The sequence below is a fragment of the Cydia splendana genome, chromosome 17 (assembly GCF_910591565.1).
Source record: "Cydia splendana chromosome 17, ilCydSple1.2, whole genome shotgun sequence".
NCBI classification, from domain to species: Eukaryota; Metazoa; Arthropoda; class Insecta; order Lepidoptera; family Tortricidae; genus Cydia; species Cydia splendana.
The window spans coordinates 4,119,379-4,138,233 of NC_085976.1; the positions used below are offsets into that span (position 1 = coordinate 4,119,379).

At 36.3% G+C, this 18,855-nt stretch overlaps 1 protein-coding gene and 1 long non-coding RNA gene across 9 annotated transcripts in view; both read right to left on the reverse strand.

The window, feature by feature from the left end:
• Positions 1-18,855, reverse strand: part of LOC134798695 (small conductance calcium-activated potassium channel protein) — a 77,258-nt gene that overhangs the window by 10,469 nt on the left and 47,934 nt on the right. For 7 of the 8 annotated variants that reach the window (XM_063771078.1, XM_063771077.1, XM_063771076.1 and 4 more), the window contains exons 2-5: positions 5,240-5,442; positions 2,558-2,687; positions 1,765-1,860; positions 1,119-1,292 (exon numbers count right to left, since the gene is read on the reverse strand). In XM_063771078.1, coding sequence (XP_063627148.1) covers positions 1,119-1,292; positions 1,765-1,860; positions 2,558-2,687; positions 5,240-5,442 — 603 coding nt within the window. Of the gene's footprint in view, positions 1-354; positions 376-1,118; positions 1,293-1,764; positions 1,861-2,557; positions 2,688-5,239; positions 5,443-18,855 lie in introns of all 8 variants that reach the window. The other variant, XM_063771074.1, reaches the window with a different exon arrangement.
• LOC134798538 (uncharacterized) lies at positions 12,717-13,714 on the reverse strand. The gene is made up of 2 exons (XR_010145210.1): positions 13,631-13,714; positions 12,717-12,787 (listed from the first exon to the last, which is right to left on the reverse strand). It is a non-coding gene; the product is annotated as an uncharacterized LOC134798538 (long non-coding RNA).

Sequence of the window (18,855 nt, forward strand, 5' to 3'; positions counted from 1 at the left end):
ATTTTTGCTAATTATATCAATGATGCACTTTACTATTGCATATTTTTTTATTTCATATACAGCTATAGAATATTATAAAAAAAGTATTGAAATGTGAAATAAAGTGCATACCAAATAAAACATTTAGCAAAAACTTTTCAGGCAAAATGAAAGCATACCAGCAGAATGTCGCATAAATAGTTTATACACGATTATTGGCAAAAATGCAAATAAATAATTCAAAGCATATTGAAGGTGCTATTGCAAACTCACCATTTGTTGAATATAACTACAAGAAATCTATTTTTTATGTGAGAATGAATACTAAAACTATTCAAAGCTAAAAACTAAGTGTAAAGTTACTCAAATACATACGTAGGTACCAATTTTAGGAAACTATGAATGAATAATTACAAAACCAAATGTTACTTTTTACGAAAACCATCGGTATTATACTACTTGGGACAAATCACAATGAAAAATTTTAATAAATTATAAAATTTAGCAAATTCAAAAGTACAAGTTCTTGGACACCATTAAGTATGCTCATAAAAAGTATTAACTTGAAGTGAGGTGTTAAAAAATAAAATCAAATAGAAAGCTAGAATATTTAATTTAAAAAACTCAACAGCTGAACCTATTTAGTTTCACGAAGCGCCAGATGTTATTGATAAAGTAGAATGATTTTAAACCTCAATAACAAACATATTTAATCGTATCCAATAAATAGAGATATAAAAAAGAAACATATCTCAAAGACTACAAGTCAGACATTCGATTGCAATGGTCAAATTAGAGACACAAAGTGAAATTTATATTATCGCCAAGACATACTGCGTCTCGGGGTCCCTTTGTTTCACATAAAGTTTAAGTCAAAATGTTTGTCATTAGTCGTAAAACTGAAATCGTTAACTTGTCAGGATTTTCGTAAGGTTATCCTATAGATAGGTAAGGTTTCTGAACCTAACAAATTATGACTTAAGAAAATGCGGACAAACAATACATTATGACTTAAAACTTTATGGGAAACAATAGAGACTCACTGCGTCCATGTGATTATACTTTAAAAGTTTTTTTTTTCGTAAATTTCCTTTATGCCTGATGGTTTATATTAAAAAAAACATTGATAAAATACTTACAACTTCAACGCCTATAACGCCTCCTTTGTTGGCCAGTTTCGTCGTCCAAGTGAAGGTGTACTGGCCCGGGATCGGGTGGACGGCACAAATGGCTAGTTCTAGTGCAATCTGCGCTATCCGCTGCCACGTCATTGCTATTCGCCAGTCGTCAGCGCAGTTGTCTATCATAAATAACTGTAATTATAAATAAATACATGTTTAGCAAAGATAATTCTCTTAATTTTTTTTTTTCATTTCTTTTATTGTGGAACGTACCACATTAGTCAATAATTTGTATACATAAATAGATGTCAATCACAATGAATATTAAGGATGATCAACTCTGGCTAATTGGAATTCGAACCCACATCTTTGGATTGCCGGTTAACGCGTTACCAATTCCGCTAGCTAACCATCCGTCATTCACCGCGAATTTAACCATCTGTGACAACGTCAATAGCGACCTCTTCATTTTAAGGTTTACAGCCTTAACCAACCCAACCGTTAGCACATGAGTTACCTCCTGGTGTAAAGGTTTGAACAATATGGCGCTGGTTGTCGCTAGTCAGATCATGACAAAAAAAACTTCGTGAAATTTATATTCCTATTTTTTCCAATCACAAAAACTTAGTATAATTATTATGTTAGGTACTATTTTAAAACTTACCTGTACTTCTAAAGCGTGATACGCGACGATTAGGCCAAGTAAGATCACAGTTGACATTGATATAAGCGTCTTTAACGCCTGCGAATATATTGATGCCTGAAATCGATTTATTATAATTAGTAAGTATTATCACACATATTTAAAAACAGATAAACGTTAGAATGCCGGGTGTGGCCCATAACGAGCAAATAATTAAAACATACTAATGTACTCCTCTTACGATAAAACTTTTGTTTAATACTTTTAAGAATTAAGAATTCTTTAGACTTCCTATTTTTCATACAAAATATATATATTGTCTTCAGTATACGCTAACATCGTTGTAATTGACGTTACTTGTTACGCTTTAGACATATTTAATAAAATTTGCAATACATTGCGTCTTAAAATAAACTTTAAAGTGTATTGAAAATCAAAACACAAGTAATTTTTAAAAGTTCCTGATCAAATTTTGGTCAGTTTGAGGAGTACAGCCTACAGTTTATTTTATTGCTCGTATTACAGGCCACACCTGGTATGACATTCTTATACTTATAGTAAAATGAGTTTCTATTTTAGATAAAATAAAGCCACTTGACTGTGATATTGTAGATATCTTGATCCATTCTACTACATACATAGTTAAAAATAAGGTGTTATTAGACGTACTGCGATAACTATTGAACGAGCCATAAAAAAGAACTAAAAGTATATTAAGGATGATCAACTCTGGAATAGGGTAACCCCTATTTCACGAAATAAGTTTTTTTTCTCCTGCCTCTAGTATGTAAAAATAAGATTGTATTAGTATTACCTTTGTATAAACACCGGCACTTGATAGTTCATTTTCTATAACCATAATTATAATACCGAACATCCCCATCACTAGTGCGTAGTCACTTATTCGTTTTCGCTTTTCGAATAACGCCTTTCGCCTACCTAATCTGAAAAAAGAAACAGAATTTTTAAAGTTAACTATTATTATATAATTATAGGCGAGCAGCTATTTAGCTGATGAGCCTATGTCACATAGTGTCCAGTATTATATAGTTCAAAGCTTGCAAAGTCATACGTACGTATTAGTTATACGTTTTCGTTTCGTTTCGTGAGCTGAAGTCTCTATTTTCAAGCACAGAGTGCTGAGACACGTCCGCATTGACAACGCGTCGCGGACATAGTTTGCAGTCTCAGTGCTTAAAACTTGCCTCGAGTTCCATAAGTTATGGACCATAACTTTACAGGAGAGTTAAAACAAAATTGACTTTTGTATGTCAATACGCCAAAAACTATGTGAGCTATCTCAATCATTTTTTTTTTATTATCTTTGTACCTTGGATAGGCAAGTAAATTTAAACTTTTTTTTTATTTTTGTATGTTATCTAAGAATACGCTATATGAACAAAATTAATCTGATCCGACTTTCTGATTTATTCTAGTTGAATAGTACAATAGAGGCATATAATCATATATTACATACCTAGTTAACTTACATCTACTCATCAAATATTTTAGGCATAAGGTCTCATGTTAAAATCCAAAACGTACTTTTGATATTAATAATAATCCAAATCAAAAAGTCGTATCTATAGATAGATACACACCTCCCAATAAGATGTCTGCATTGGAGACATTTGAAAGGCTAAAACTATGGAAAAAGTCGGATGTCAAAAAAAGGCTTATTGACTGATGAAAAATTTACAATCGTATAATCCGACTTTATGTAGGTACTTCCTGTCTCCAGGCTACTAAAAATGATAGAAATATCAGTCACTAGGAAAGGAAATGCGTTGATTATTACCGTTATTTCAAAATAACATTTTGGTCCGACGTTCACATCGGGCGTTATGGAATTCGAGGCGAGAAAAATGGAAACCGGCCGCGGCCCACCGACATATTATGTCACGCTTGTATTCGCATAACAGATTAGGCATAATATTTATAATTGTTCATAAAATTGAACGGGCACAATAATAAAAAAGCATAACACTTATTGTGCATAATAATGAATCCGCAAACTTGAAATACATATTAATTGTACACAGGGCCACTGCCAACTAGGCTAGGAAGCCGCTTAAATTATGAACATATTTATAAATTGTTTTGTTTAACTTTATTTGCATTATTCTTTAAAAATGACGAAGGCTGTTGCGGATATTCATTGGTTTGTTTTGGACAAAACATGTTGCTGATTTGCATTTGGGGCCACCTGACGAAGCCTGCGTTGTGGATATTTTGTATACAAGCTGGATATATTTTAAGGTTTTATTTGAACATTTAGTCTATTGTAAGATGTCAATTTGCAAACATATATTTTGGATTTATAAATTCTTACTGTACACATTATCTTATTTCATTATTGATTAGGGAATTAATGTCATACCCACAATGTAATGGTACATAAATGCATATTTCCTTATTTCATTATTGAGGAATGAATATCATACACACAATGCAACGGTACCTAAATGCATATTTTCTTATTTCATTATTGATTAGGAAATTAATATATCATACGGACTATGTAATGATACCTAAATGCATATTTGTCTTTCAAGTTCTTTAATAATTCCACAGACGGAGAAATCGATGCGTCCCCGATGCAAGTTATTTTCGTTCGTCCAAGGCCGAAGTCATTATTAAAACAATCGGCAGTTTGCCTCTAACCGAAGCATAAAAGTCAATATCTATGTTAGCCGCTGTGAGTAAACTATTAATTTTGTTACTAACTGCTAATAGAGTTTCGTAGCACGTGGAAAGTAAAAATTAAACTTTCATTAGTATTTTACTAATTATTGTTGTTGTTACTATTTTCACCTAAAATTAAGTCCAATTTGTAAAGTAAAACATTATTTGCAGACAAACGACCAAGTTATTTCATAAGTTCACTAAGTTGTTTTACAAACGACACCCCTTTATATAATTAAAGGCTTGTAAGCAATCAGGAGCGGTATTATTATTTAAAAATATGTTAATGTTATGATCTATGGTACGACTGCTTGCGCTGATCGGTGCATGTGATATCGACTGCGATCCACGGCATTAGGCATCTCAACTTAAAGAAATGTTTGCATGAGAGATAATATTTCGTTACTACATACTTACACAAAAATTGGGACTAGCGAACTAAGTGTTAAGCCGACCACTGACTAACAGGCCGCCGGACGATATCGGCCTGTCAGTTAGAACAAAAATTTGACAGCTCCGAACAACTGACAGGCAGATATCGTCCGGCGGACTGGTAATCAGTGGGCCCCTTTAGTAACAGCAAAATTGGTTTTAGGATTATTGATCAAAATTAGTACATATCTTTATTACTTAAGTTCAGTTGTTTTATGAATTACTCAATGAGTTCGGCTTATTTTTTGTGTAGTGCTTGCACGCACTTATTGACCCGCGCGACTACGAGTTATCTGAAGGCCGATATCATTTTTTTTATTTATTGTAAGACAGAAAACCGCTCTTTTTGATTATAAGTGACATTGAAGTGTGTACTAACCTATATCCTATGTTAGGTTTGTGCTTAGCCGCCCCCCCGCCCTTGTAGGTGCCGCCGCCGAGCGCCCGCTCCTCGCCGAAGCGTGGGTACTCGCTGTGCACGCCAACGAGCGCCACCCCAGCCTCCTCGGTGGACGCGTCCCGCCCGCCGGAGTACGCCTTCATCGCGCCGGGGATCGAGAGCGTCGACACCGGCTTTCGCAGCTGAAACGATTAAGTATTCATTTTTATTTGTGAATTCATATTTAAGCATAAAACAGACGTGGTGCATTACAGCTGATATTCTAATCGGAAATTCAAAGTATTTTTCTGGAGCCTGTCCCGTATTTACATTTAGGAGAATTTTAACAACGGAACAAAATTAATGTAAAATAATGTGAAAATGACGTTACCATTTGGCATGAATGAATTTATAATTCAAATGACTGAATAAAAGCTTTCACGTTTTCAATTCAATTATAAACTAAACTAGTGTTGATAATCCGACTGAATGTTGAAAGTTGTTGTTGAAAAGAATCTGCTAAATGGGAGTGGAAAATAGGATTATAGCTTATCCACCTTAAGGAATCCATCTAAGGCTCTCATGTAGCATAATCTTTGAGCCAAGTTTTGAAATGTCTCACAAAATGGTTAAATACTAAGAAGGATTGCATATGTTTATAGACGTCGGACAAAAAGTACCACACAGACTACACAGACACCGCGTTAATAAGCTTTTACAAAGAGCACGAGGTCACCACACATATTATGTACAATTTTACTTGTAAAATGCTACGAATCCAGCATCACAATACAGTTGTAGTCTACGGTATTTTATACTATAATAATCCAAGAACACCCCTAAAGCTTAATAATTATAAATATTTTTTAAATATTCGAGTAGTGGGCCTAATTGTGGGCGCAATGAAATAAGCGGTCGTTCTGCCATACTAAATTTGTACGGGAGAGCATATGTGTGGTGACCTCCATTGACTTATGTGCTCCATCTAGTAGTTGAGGTGGTCTGTGGAGTACCATTACTATAGGGATTTATAAAGTACCTATATTATAATCTCTTGCATTGATGTATATACAAGTTATGTATAACAGCTACGATAAAATTTTCTAAGCAGACAGTTCAGTTAATATATTCGAAAAATATCTAAGATACTGACAATAAAATCATGTACCGTAAAATGGGGTGAGTAGGGTCAAAACTGAAATTCAAACCTCGATAACATTTTATTTTTACATATTAAAACTGAATGGTGTATATAATAAGTGTTCCGGACGTTTGTATTTTAGTTTTTATTTTATTTTGGGTAGTTCCATTTCATAACTTTGACGATAAAGAGGAAAACCCACCTCACCCCGTAGTGCCTCGTATTTGGGGTGAGAGGGGTTTTCATACAAAGGTGATTTTGGAAGATTGTTGGATCTATTTTTTTTTATTATGCGTATTACTATAGCTCCATTTTAATTTGGAATAGGTACATTATTTTTGTAGTAGTAGCCTTAAAATCCCTTCTCATCCCCCTATCAAACCTTCTCTCCCCATTCATAACCCACCTCTCCCCGCGAAACCTACTCACCCCGTTTTACGGTACATAAGTATATTTTCGGAACGCTGACTTGTAAACTCTGCCGCACAAAACGGTAAGTACCATCGCCCAACTTTAGCGTTAACAGTACGTCGGTGGACCGTATGACTTTTATAATAAGGTCCATAGTTGTACAGTTAGAAGTGTTGCTGTCTGTACCTACTCGTAAATAAAGTACCTATTGCAAAAAAACTCAGTATTCTCATTTTTAAAACGGTCATCCTTTTTCTATTAAACGTTGTAAGTAGTTAGTTAATTAAAAAGCGTTACAATTCTACAATGAGCGGTGGTAGCCGAGTGGATATGACGTCCGACTTTCAATCCGGAGGTCGCGGGTTCAAATCCTGGCTCGTACCAATGAGTTTTTCGGAACTTATGTACGAAATATCATTTGATATTTACCACTAGCTTTTCGGTGAAGGAAAACATCGTGAGGAAACCTGCATACATCTGCGAAGAAATTCAAAGGTGTATGTGAAGTCCCCAATCCGCATTGGGCTAGCGTGGGGACTATAGCCCAAGCCCTCTCGCGTATGAGAGGAGGCCTGTGTCCAGCAGTGGGACGTATATAGGCTGAAATGATGACAATTTTACAATCAGAGCTTTTCTACTACTAAGGCATATGTAAGTATGACGATACGCTTAAGAGATAACTGTAACATTTTTCTACATCTAACTATAAGTAAAGCAAACTTTGTTGTTAAAAATGAAAAAGGCTTTACCTATAAACGCGGTTTAAAATCTAGGAATCGATAAATGAAATAAAATATCCGGGCCTTATTCGTTTCTAAGATTCGCACTGCAATTAAATTCCTGAATATTATTTACACAAAGACACACAATTAGGTACTAAATAAAATAGTGACGTATAATAAATTTTAACAATTAAAAAATGTCTTTCTTATTTTTAACTTTACACCAGATAGGAACCTAGTAGCATTGATCCTTAATAAGATCCAGGAATAATTCATAAAATATAATATTATAATAAATATTATCGTATTATCGGATATAACTTTTACTGCCCATGAAAGGCGCCGGAATGTGGAGCACATAATCCTAACTCCTAACTAAGTACTCCTAAAAATACTACAACACGACCTTTGGAACTCAACTACAACAACAACTCTGATATAATAACGGTACAAAATATCAATCCAATCAAATCCAAAGGTGTCGGAACGTCTGATAGGTGTCTCGGGGGACCACAGAGCGGGCTCCTTCTTTGCGCAGAGGTTGAGTCTGGCGGTGCAGAGAGGTAATGCCGCCAGCATTCTGGGGTCTATGCCAGAAGCAGGGGATTTGGGGGAGGTATTTTATATTTAGTAGTAGTGTTAGTTTAGTTTTAGTCCCTTTAGGTTTTAAGGTATTAATATGGTATTTTTTTTTAAATATATTAATGTATTTTTGATTAATAAATAAAGCAGGAACCTTATCGAATCGCTGCTTCACAAAAATGTCAGTTTGTCACGATTTCTTCCCACTTCACTTCTCAAGGCCAGTCAATTGAGAAATGCTCTCTCCATTTAGAAATTTGAGCAAAACCCTTGTTCATTTATGGCGACCTTTCAAAGGTTTTACTAACGTAATAATAATGGTTGTAGTAGCAAAAAGGGAGGGTACCTACTATTATTGAACTAAAACAACCGACGGATATTTAGTTAATACGAATAAGCTGCCGTTTCGCGTTATTTATGGAAGTGGTAAAACGCTATCAATATTCGTGATACTTGTTAATCGGGTTCATAATAATTGCAAGTTTATTATGATCACAAATAGCTTCTTTTATTCCTAAGTATCATAAAGTTTAACCTTGAAAATATTTCTTTATTTGTTAGTAAGAAATAGAGTATATACTCTGGGTTGGAAGGTCAGATGGCATTCGCTTTCGTAAAAACTAGTGCCTACATCAATTCTTGGGATTTGTTATCAAGCGGACCCCAGGCTTCCATGAGCCGTGGCAAAATGCCGGGATAACGCGAGGAAGAAGAGAAGAAATAGAATAAACTCTAGATGCGTTTGAACTAAGTTTAAAGTTAACTATATCAAGCTTATTTCATCGTATCGACATTTACAAACGACTTATTTAGTTTTTGGTATGCCTATTATTGTGTTATATGATCCTAAGGATCACTTAGGATACTTAAGATCACTTGTGACTAATTCTGGAGGCTCTACAGATGAAATTATGATGAGACAAAGAATCGACGCACTCGAAATGTGGTGTTGGAGACGAATGCTGCGAGTATCTTGAACACAACACCGTACAAACGTCTCCATACTTGAAGACCTCAAGGTGATAGAGAGGCTCTCAGCTACGGTCAGAGCGCGTATCCTCAGATACTTCGGATATGTGACGCGACGTGGAGAGCAGGCCACGGAGAGTCTATTATTATCCAGGGACGGGTCAATGGCTGTAGGGTAAGAGGACGTTCCCCAATGCGTTGGACGGATCAGATAAAAGCCCTTACCAACACCCCAGTTAACACATGTGCCAAAGAAGCATCTAAAGCTGCCAGCTGCCAGGGAGAACTGGTGTCGTCCAGGGAGAATCGTTCGTTGTTCAACGTGACCACGACTGCTCTGCCAAGAGTAATTCGACAGAGACGAAGAAAAATTGCTTTATATAAAAGTAATTAAATACGAAAACCATAACTTGTCTTGTGTCTTATACCTATGTAAATTTTGTTCGAGCAAAAGACCGGTTAAAGTTTCGATCACTACCCGGGTAAGAATTTAATCTTTCTAACAAAGGGGACAATTGACTCAATTTGAATTTCAAGAACACCTCGGAAGCAGTCACTCCAACCAACGTGGATTGTTTCCAAACTTTGCAATCCCCAAACAAATAATCCTGATTGGACTTTAGTTTCAGACTTAAGAGTTTAGTCGGTACTCTTCGAATGAAGAAACTTCGATTTTGTAAGATATTAACACATTAATCCGTCTACAACGGAGCTTGAGTAATGGATTTGCTCTTCCTTCTTGTTTTGTTACAATAATAGTACATTTCGATGCTAGTGCGGAAGGTATGTCATTACTTCACGAGTACCGAGATATCTTGCCACGAGCCGCAGGCGAGTGGGAAGACTCGGGACGAGTGAAGAATGACATTTCCGCACGTGTATCGAACGACGTTTTTTAATACAGTTGCGAAAAAATAAGTAAAACATTGTTAATCGTACACTAAACAAAAGTGGTAACAGTGACAGCTCGCTTAGACGTCGTCTTTAAGTATATTATATCTATGGGCGTTTGGCAGCTATTCCGTTCCATTCAGACACCTTATTAAGAACGGAATTTTCAATATTCAATATTAAAAAATAAACGTGTTATAATGATGAAGAGGTAAGTATTAAAATATGAAATATGTATATTTTTCATATTCTTACATTAACAGTAGGTTTTTATGCTGATTACGACGTTTAAAGGAAACTAATATTAACACTCATCAATAAGTAGTCGTGAATTGGAACAAGTATAAATTTAAAAAAATTGGAAAAGTAAAAAGCACTAGTTCGACATAACCAACTTTCCGCACGCTAAACAGCTACGTAAAGTAGCACTTTGTGAGCAACTGTATTAAAAAATATTTAAGTAACTTATGTACAATAATGATTTGTAAGTTATTTACTTATTTAGTAAGCCTAGCAACGCGTTATAACTACGAGTGATACGATCGATCGACGTCCATGTGAACAAACATAGATCAAAACTACAACCCTCTCTGGGATGATGGATGTTTACGGTTTTGTATCCGATAGCACGTTGTGTTGGCTATCCACTTTACTACAATAGTAATAATATTTTTTTATTTCATTCTACAAACTGACAGTAGTCAGTAGTAGTCAGTCATAGTAATGCATTGTGATTAGTAAATGGAATAAATAGTCAGAATTAAAGGTAACGGGTCAGACTACGCGCCAAAAATATTTATCATTATCTAATAGTTATCACAGAGTGGCAGCCCAGCTCAAAACGGGGATTTGGCAGACCACGTCGGCGATGGTGAGACGAGCTAGACTCCTTTTTAAAAGAATGGCCGAAGACTGCTCAAAACCGGGAAGAATGGAAAAGGGAGGAGGCCTTTGCCCAGCAGTGGGACACAACAGGCTCTCAATAATAAAATAATAATAATAGTTAAAACTACCGGAGATATATCCTGAAGGACGGTACGGTCGACATTTGTCGGGCATGCCGCCGTCCCGGAGAGTCACTCAGGCATATTATCTCCGGTCGTTCTCATCTTGCTAACGGCGAGTACTTGCACAGACGTAACCTCGTAGCCAGAATTATTCACGAGCAGCTTGCCCTCCTATACGGCCTTGTGGACCGCGAAGTGCCGTACTACAAGTACTCACCTGCGCCAGTTCTCGAAAATGGTCGTGCCACGCTCTATTGGGATCGATCTATCATCACTGACAGGACTATTGTAGCCAATAAGCCTGACATCGTGCTGATAGATCGATCGCAGCGCCGGACCGTGCTCGTCGACATCACCATCCCCCATGATGAGAATCTCGTGAAGGCCGAGAAGGACAAGTCCAGCAAGTACCTAGACTTAGCCCACGAGATAACCGCCATGTGGGATGTTGACTCGACGATCATTGTTCCTATAGTCGTGTCAGCGAACGGTCTCATAGCGAAGAGTCTCGACCAACACCTAGAGAGACTCTCGCTGGGTGGTTGGATCAAGGGTCAGATGCAGAAGGCGGTAATTTTGGACACGGCGCGTATAGTACGTCGATTCCTCACTCTGCGGCACTGACCACCGGCAGCTTGGACCCTGCCCCGCTGCCGGCGGCACCCTAGGTTAGGTTTTTTATAATGTGTTTATATGTATTTTTTATAGTCTTGTAAGTGTTTTTATGTTTTACTTTTATATTCATATTATAAAAACCCTAGCCTAAGAAGAATGATGAATAAAGGAAATCGTTAAAAATATATATAGGCAAAGTCCCTACATGTAGAATGAATATACTGTGAAAGATACATTAGAACGCCGGTCAAGGCGGAAACAGTGGCTCAGCTCGAACAGTAATTTCGCCACTATTCCCTCCTCGACCGAAGAAGACTGAAGAGATAGAAAATAATTAACGATGGCACATACTTTTGGAGCGTTGTTCTAGTCGCTACTATTTATTGATGTTGACTTAAAACTATTTTAAATATTAACTCCAACAACGATGAGCCAGTAAAATTGCAAATGAAATTAATATAATTTGCACGACACGCACGTTGTTCCAGAGATCGGTGCGAATTATGTTTCGTCAACCGAATCTACTGATTAAAACTCTTAAAACAAACTACCGTTTATACCGTTATGTTGTTTTTCTTCATGATCCTTTTAAGGTATAAGTATTTTTATAAACCGTCAAGCGTAATACTGAAAATATAAATCACTTGTTATGCACACTTCATAACCCGTTCAACAAAAAATATTTCTGTCTCTGAGTGGCCGTGTATCATCCGGAAAACATATTGTTCTAGTCTAGAACGAGGTAAGTGGCTTCAGTTTTATTATATACATACGTCCTTTTAGAGATATTATGGTATTGCGGAGTAGCTATCATAAATCAACTGGCAAATAATGTCCGATAGCGTTCGTCTCATACCCAAGATAAATCGTAAACTATGATAGGAAATTGTGTGACGCACCACTTAATATCACCCAGAGAATTAGCATCGCCATTCAACGGGGAAATGCGGCCAGCCTGCTGGGCACTCTGCCTGCTGGCGGCGAATTAGAAGGTGTTGCTGGGCACTCTGCCTGCTGGCGGCGAGTTAGAAGGTGTTGCTGGCCACTCTGCCTGCTGGCGGCGAGTTAAAAGGTGTTGCTGGCCACTCTGCCTGCTGGCGGCGAGTTAGGTGTTTTTTTATTTGTAGGGTTTTTTAGAGTATAGGTATTTTTAGGGTAAGTTGACGAAGCCTGTTGCAGATTTTACCGCTGTATTGTTTTGTGACGAACCCTGTAGCTAGTGATGTGCCGTTACCGGTAAAATACCCAAGGTGGGAAAATTCCCAGTAATGTTACCGGTAAGATTCCCCAGAATCAGTAATTTACGGTAATATTCAAATTAAGTAAATGTCAACATAAGTTGTTTTACATTAAATCATTACTTGTCAACAAATGCATCATACGAAGTGCAAAAAATCAACATAGGTTTACTTTTCTAGTAAATTCCCAATACTACTGGTAATTTTCCCAATGTTACTCGGTATTTTACCAATATTACTAGGAAGTATTACCCTTGACTGGGCAAGTGGGCATAGTCAAAACCAGTTCCAGTCAAAACCACTCAATGAATAATACCAGAATTTTAGTAAAACTAAAACGAAAATGTAAAAATCACATTGATATTAATAATCATCACATTTTTATTATGTTTATGAGTAGGTAAGGTGTAGTACAATGACATTGTTTTTATATGTTAAGTGGTAATTTTTTATAGCTTAATAACATTGATATAATAATATTCTTATTTTGAGCGTGTATATTTATTTTATTTATGTTATTTATTTGCAGTTATAGCCACTGGGCTATACGGGATACAGCGTAATACTACATTGCTTCGCAACTCCGCTAAGATTGAGTGAAAGAGATAGCTGAAGCTACGAGTGGAAGATACGTAAAGATAATTAAGCCATTTCTACATGTTTTAAATTAAATTAATTGAATTATAACGTAAGCGTTCAAGGACGAGTATATTACCCGCTTTTGGGAATATTACCGGGAAGAATGGTAATTTACTGGTAATATTCCCAAATGGTAAAATACCGGTAATGGTATTTTACTCTCGGCACATCACTACCTGTAGCTGATTTAGAGTTTGCTATCACCTGACGAAGCCTGCGTTGCGGATATAAAATTATGGTCCATGAATAAAACTATATAGCGTGTATGCAAAAACTAGCCATTAACTATGTGTGTAGAACGCGAGAGTTTAAAGTGTTATAAAACTAGCCAAGTCTTAATATTACAGCCCGTTCACACAGAGTCTCCGTATTTACGGTACCCGTTTTAACGGATACGACAAAAAATTATGCTTTGTTCACACATAGGCACCGTATAACGTTCAACGTATCCGGCATTAACTGAGAGCCCGTTCACACATATGTAGTCTCCGTCCGGGCTCGCTTAACACAGTTTTTGTATAGGATTTTGCTTTGTTCGTCATTTCCGCAGCTCGGCCTTCGGCCTTGCCCAAAATTACTGGGGGTGGGGCACGCTTGGACATTCGGGATGAAGCTCCGGGCCTAACGGCCCTCCGCGGGGTCGGCCTTCGGCCTCCCAGGCTGATGCTCGCCCTTCGGGCTCGCTTAATCTACTTGGAAATTTGAGTTTGGCCCGTGTCCGCCGCCATTTTGGATTTGTTTTTTTTTAATGCAGTTTGTTTTGTATGATAGCACCGTTTAAAAGTTGCCATACAAAATAAAAGTGGCCAGTTTTCCCACAATTGTAGAATTTTTCTAAAAAAAATTTTCCCCTAGGGATCTAGGGGGCTCCGAGATTCCGTGACCACAATTTCAGCGCGCTATCTTGAAAAAATTTAAAAAAAAGAGTCGGTCATTTTGAAAAAAAAATGCGAGGCCGAAGGCCGAGCTGCGGGAATGGAGTGCTCGCATGCGGATCTTTTCTTTCTAGCAAAAGTACAACTTCATTTCCTTTTCCCTCTGGAAAACCAACTACTACACAAAAACTACAGCACCAACAACAGCACAAACAACAACACCAACAACAACAATATATTTAACAAAAGAGCTCCCCCCGCCCCGCACCCCACACACACAGTTTATATCCAGTAAAAACGTACGGATACATGACGGATACGTATTCCGTTCATCCAGTATTTCGATGACAAAACGGAATGTCATAATTTAACGGACCGACATTTTTTACTGTATACTGAATACTGTGTCATATGTGAAGTCGCTCATACAACTCCATACGCCATCAATGAAAAAAAACGTATACGATAAAACGGAACCGTAAAACGGAGACCCTGTGTGAACGAGCTGTTACTAGGTACTTTGGATTGGTGATATTAAATATTTTTAAAGACGTAATTTTTTTGAGTTTTTTATGTTAATGTTAAGTGTCCAGAATATGTCATTTTTTATTTGGTTAAACAGAGAATTTCAATAAAATGAGTTATCCTACACTTGAATAAGCCTGGAGCCCAATTCAGATGTAAGAATTTGTTATGGTTTTGGTCAAGGTTGTGTCAAAACCAGCTCAAACCCATAACAAATTTCTAAATTAGAATCGAATTCTGGTAGCTTTTTATAGCCTCTAGACTACCAGTGGTTTGCTGCTACTGTAAAGTGTTGACCATAAATTCGAAACTGGTGATAGTAGTTATCTACTCATAGATAAATCGCGAGGTATTTTAAAGGCACGTATTGTGTGTGGAACTAGCGAATAATATAGTTACCTGTAGAGATAACTGACCCGTCCTGCAAACTAAGTTACATGCAGTAGGGGTTATCTCTGCAGTTAATTGTACAATTTAAGTAGTCTTGAAATTTAATTAACTTTTGTAATTCCGTATTCAAAGCTTTAGTTAAAATATTCATTGTAAAAAATAATTTAAACTCAAGTCTCTTAACTTTATACATTTGACTTCTCTAAATACCTATTTTTTTTCTAAGTAACTTATAATTTTGGTATTTATCAAATATGAATGTATCTATAATGAAATGGTAGACAATTACTAAGATTTTTTAAGAACGTTTTCAAATTGGCCGGATCGAAATCGGATGTCGAATGCCCATTGAAAACACAAAGCCTTATTAGCATCAACTTCTTTTATTTTTGCATTGACGGTTTCTATTGAACAACTTAAAAAAAAACTAACAATAATTAAACGTACAAAAAAAACGCAATTTTTACTTTAGGTACTTATTTACTTTTTAACTTTATTTTTTGCTTCTTTTTAGTGGTAGGACAAGCTAAAAGGAATTCTGTGAGCGTACAATTCAAGCAACACGTCATCATTTATCAGCTCAGGAAGCTAACCGACATCGGACGCATTCAATGGATTCAGTGCAAGCAAGTGAACAGTGAACACGTATGGAACGGTAATTCGTTCAATGATAGCGGTGCGGCGCCGCAGGTTTCACCGGCTGAATAACGATGCTAATGTGAATTTAGCTCTTTTGGTGAAAGAGGGAAACAAATGAATGCAGCTGGATTATAAACAATATACCTACCAGTACGGACATAATGGTCGTTTTGTCTATGTGACAGCGTGATAAAACCGTGTCCGTCACTTTCAACCCCACGGAGTTAAAAAGTGACAGTTATTTTATTACGTGGATAAATGTGGATGAAGCGATCCATAATAATAATATGCCTGCAGTTGTTTTTTAGTTATCATTTATTTGCACATAAAATGGGTCTTACATAGCGGTGTTATAAAAGTTACATGTCCTAGCCTTTTTAGCTGTTAAAAGTTGGTTTTACTTCTTAAGTTGTAGAAGTAACATTTATTATCAAGTTTATTTTACTTTTGTCCTACATGTAACTTTTTATTTTATTCTTATAATGCATTTACATGTTATACTAAAACTAAACTAATACTGCTACTACCTACTTATTAAACTAGTGGCTCTGTGAGCTGTAGACCTCGCGAGCGGAGCTTGAAATAACATGGTGCTAAGAGCTTTAAATACACCGTGTTTTTTTTGATTTCCGTTAATTTCAAGGGTGCATTCCTGAGCTTAAATCAAGTAACTTTCTCAAAGACACCGATGTTCTAATTAAGTCCATTTCGGAGATAATCCATAATTTATTTTTTTACTATAAGGCCTCTACAAGCGTGTACACTTGCCTTAGGGCCGGCTTACATATTGATTAGTGTTTAGAATGAGTTCATACATTTGCTACTAAACTTAAGTACAATCTCGGTCGATTGATGGACGAAATGACATTGATATGTCACAGATTTCAATTGTTTGGTTGAGTTAAATGTAATGCCCGTGTTACAACAACGCTATATGCTACATTTAATTACTTTTTAAACAAAAAAAAAATTTTTTTTTTGAAAATTAACTATGCCATTTAGTTCTTATAAACGTACTTAACTATACCCCGAAGTTAACGGAATTCAATAAAAACACGGTGTATAGTAAATTAAAGAAAAACAATACGAAATTTATGTGTAAAAATATACAAAAAGTTATAATATCCCAGCATACAATTACTGGGGATCGAACCCAGACCCTCTGTGCAAACAGAAAAAGCGAACGTTTACAAACTGAGCCAAATAGTTCTTAGATGGGTTGACGAAATTTAGCTACTCCTTCTCAAATTAAAATTAGTTAAAATTAAATATCTAAATACCGCCTAAACCAGCGATAATTTTTTTCTGCATTTTTTGCTATTAACTCTGTAAACATGTTTCAAAAAGAAAAAAGTCTTATGATATCGATACGACTATTTGTTTAGGCGCCAGGTATCACGACTCCGCCATTTTTAAAAATTTCCAAAAACCGGATTGACAAAAAAATTTTATTTAGTCATAAAATTCGGTCACAAAATTTCACGAGAATCGGTTAAGAATTGCGACCTGTAGAGGAGAACATCCGGACATACGAAAGCAAAATGCCCGAGTCAAAACGTAGACCTTCGCTTCGCTTCGGTCAATTACACACAAAGAATATATGCAAAACAAATTAAAAATCGCTGGCCATCGCTATCCAATGTGGTAACGCGGCAAGTATAATGGGCACCTTTGCACCCGGTACAGCCCGCGGAGGCCTTTTAGATTAAAATATTTTAATATTTAGATATATTTAAGTTACTTTTGTATGATTATTTATGTACCATTAACCTTTTGTATAATAAATTTCATATTATTAAAAATTAATTATTATGTAATTTTATTAAAACAAACCCCCGCGAGACGGGCGGAGGGACAACAAAGTGATCCTATTAAGGATTCTCTATTCTCCTTTTGAGGTACGGAACCCTAAAAACATATTAATTATGTTCAATAATAATTAAACCGTCTACAATCCTACGAGAAAATTCACGAGTTCAATTGAAAATTGTTAAAAATTATAAAACAAGAAAAACACTTGACACCTTTCTCTCCTGATTTGGCAAAAAGACTAACAAATTTCTGGCGCCCAGCCAGCGTACGGTCAAACGACATTTGTAACAACTAAAGAAAGAGTTGCTGTCTAGAAATTACGTGATATTGTTTCTCTAGAGCAGAAATTTCTTAATATTTTGTATTCCATTCCGTATGAGCCGTACCGTTGGAGAAGGCACCTTTTTCAATGCGGGACCTCTTATTAAAAAAAAAGCTGAACACTGCATGTTGGCAGCGCTCTCAAGGTGCCCCTTAATTTTTCACCTCCTGTCGCCTCCTGTCCTGTCTGTCCTGTTTCGCCTTTTTCCTACTGTACAGGTCAATCTTAACTAGGCACTTAAAGTATAAAGGCGGCTTGTTTTTACATTGTCAAATTTAAATCTATTCATAATCGTAAAGCTTGACTAGTATTTGTTCAGTACAATGGACTTAAAAAGTTTCAGATAGGAAACAAAAAAATTCGAACAAACTGTTACGCAACAACACAAATGCATTTTGTATTCATCGGCAAATGAACAAAGCTAATGGCAATTCATATTTGATCTATTCCGCATTTAACTACAAACATTTTTTCACCACACCAGCTCGGAAAGGCTTACTTTGCACTTCAAAAACGGATAGCAAAGTTGCACTTTGCTATCAGTAATTCACATGTGAGGCAAAGTAATCAAATGCAAATTTTGAGTTGTTTTCTTATGTTTGCTGGTAGAATTGACTTTTAAATGATGATTTTGGATGATAAATATTTAATAATATTCATTTGAATTTGATTTGGTTTGATTTTGTTTGATATTTTACATTTAATATTTGCTTCGGGTTGGTGTGGTGAAAAATTTTGTGTTTCACTCGGGGGCAAATTTTGCTTAACCCTCGTGCTTTGAAACCCTCGCAACGCTCAAGATTCAATTTTTCGAACCACTCGCTACGCTCGTGGTTCA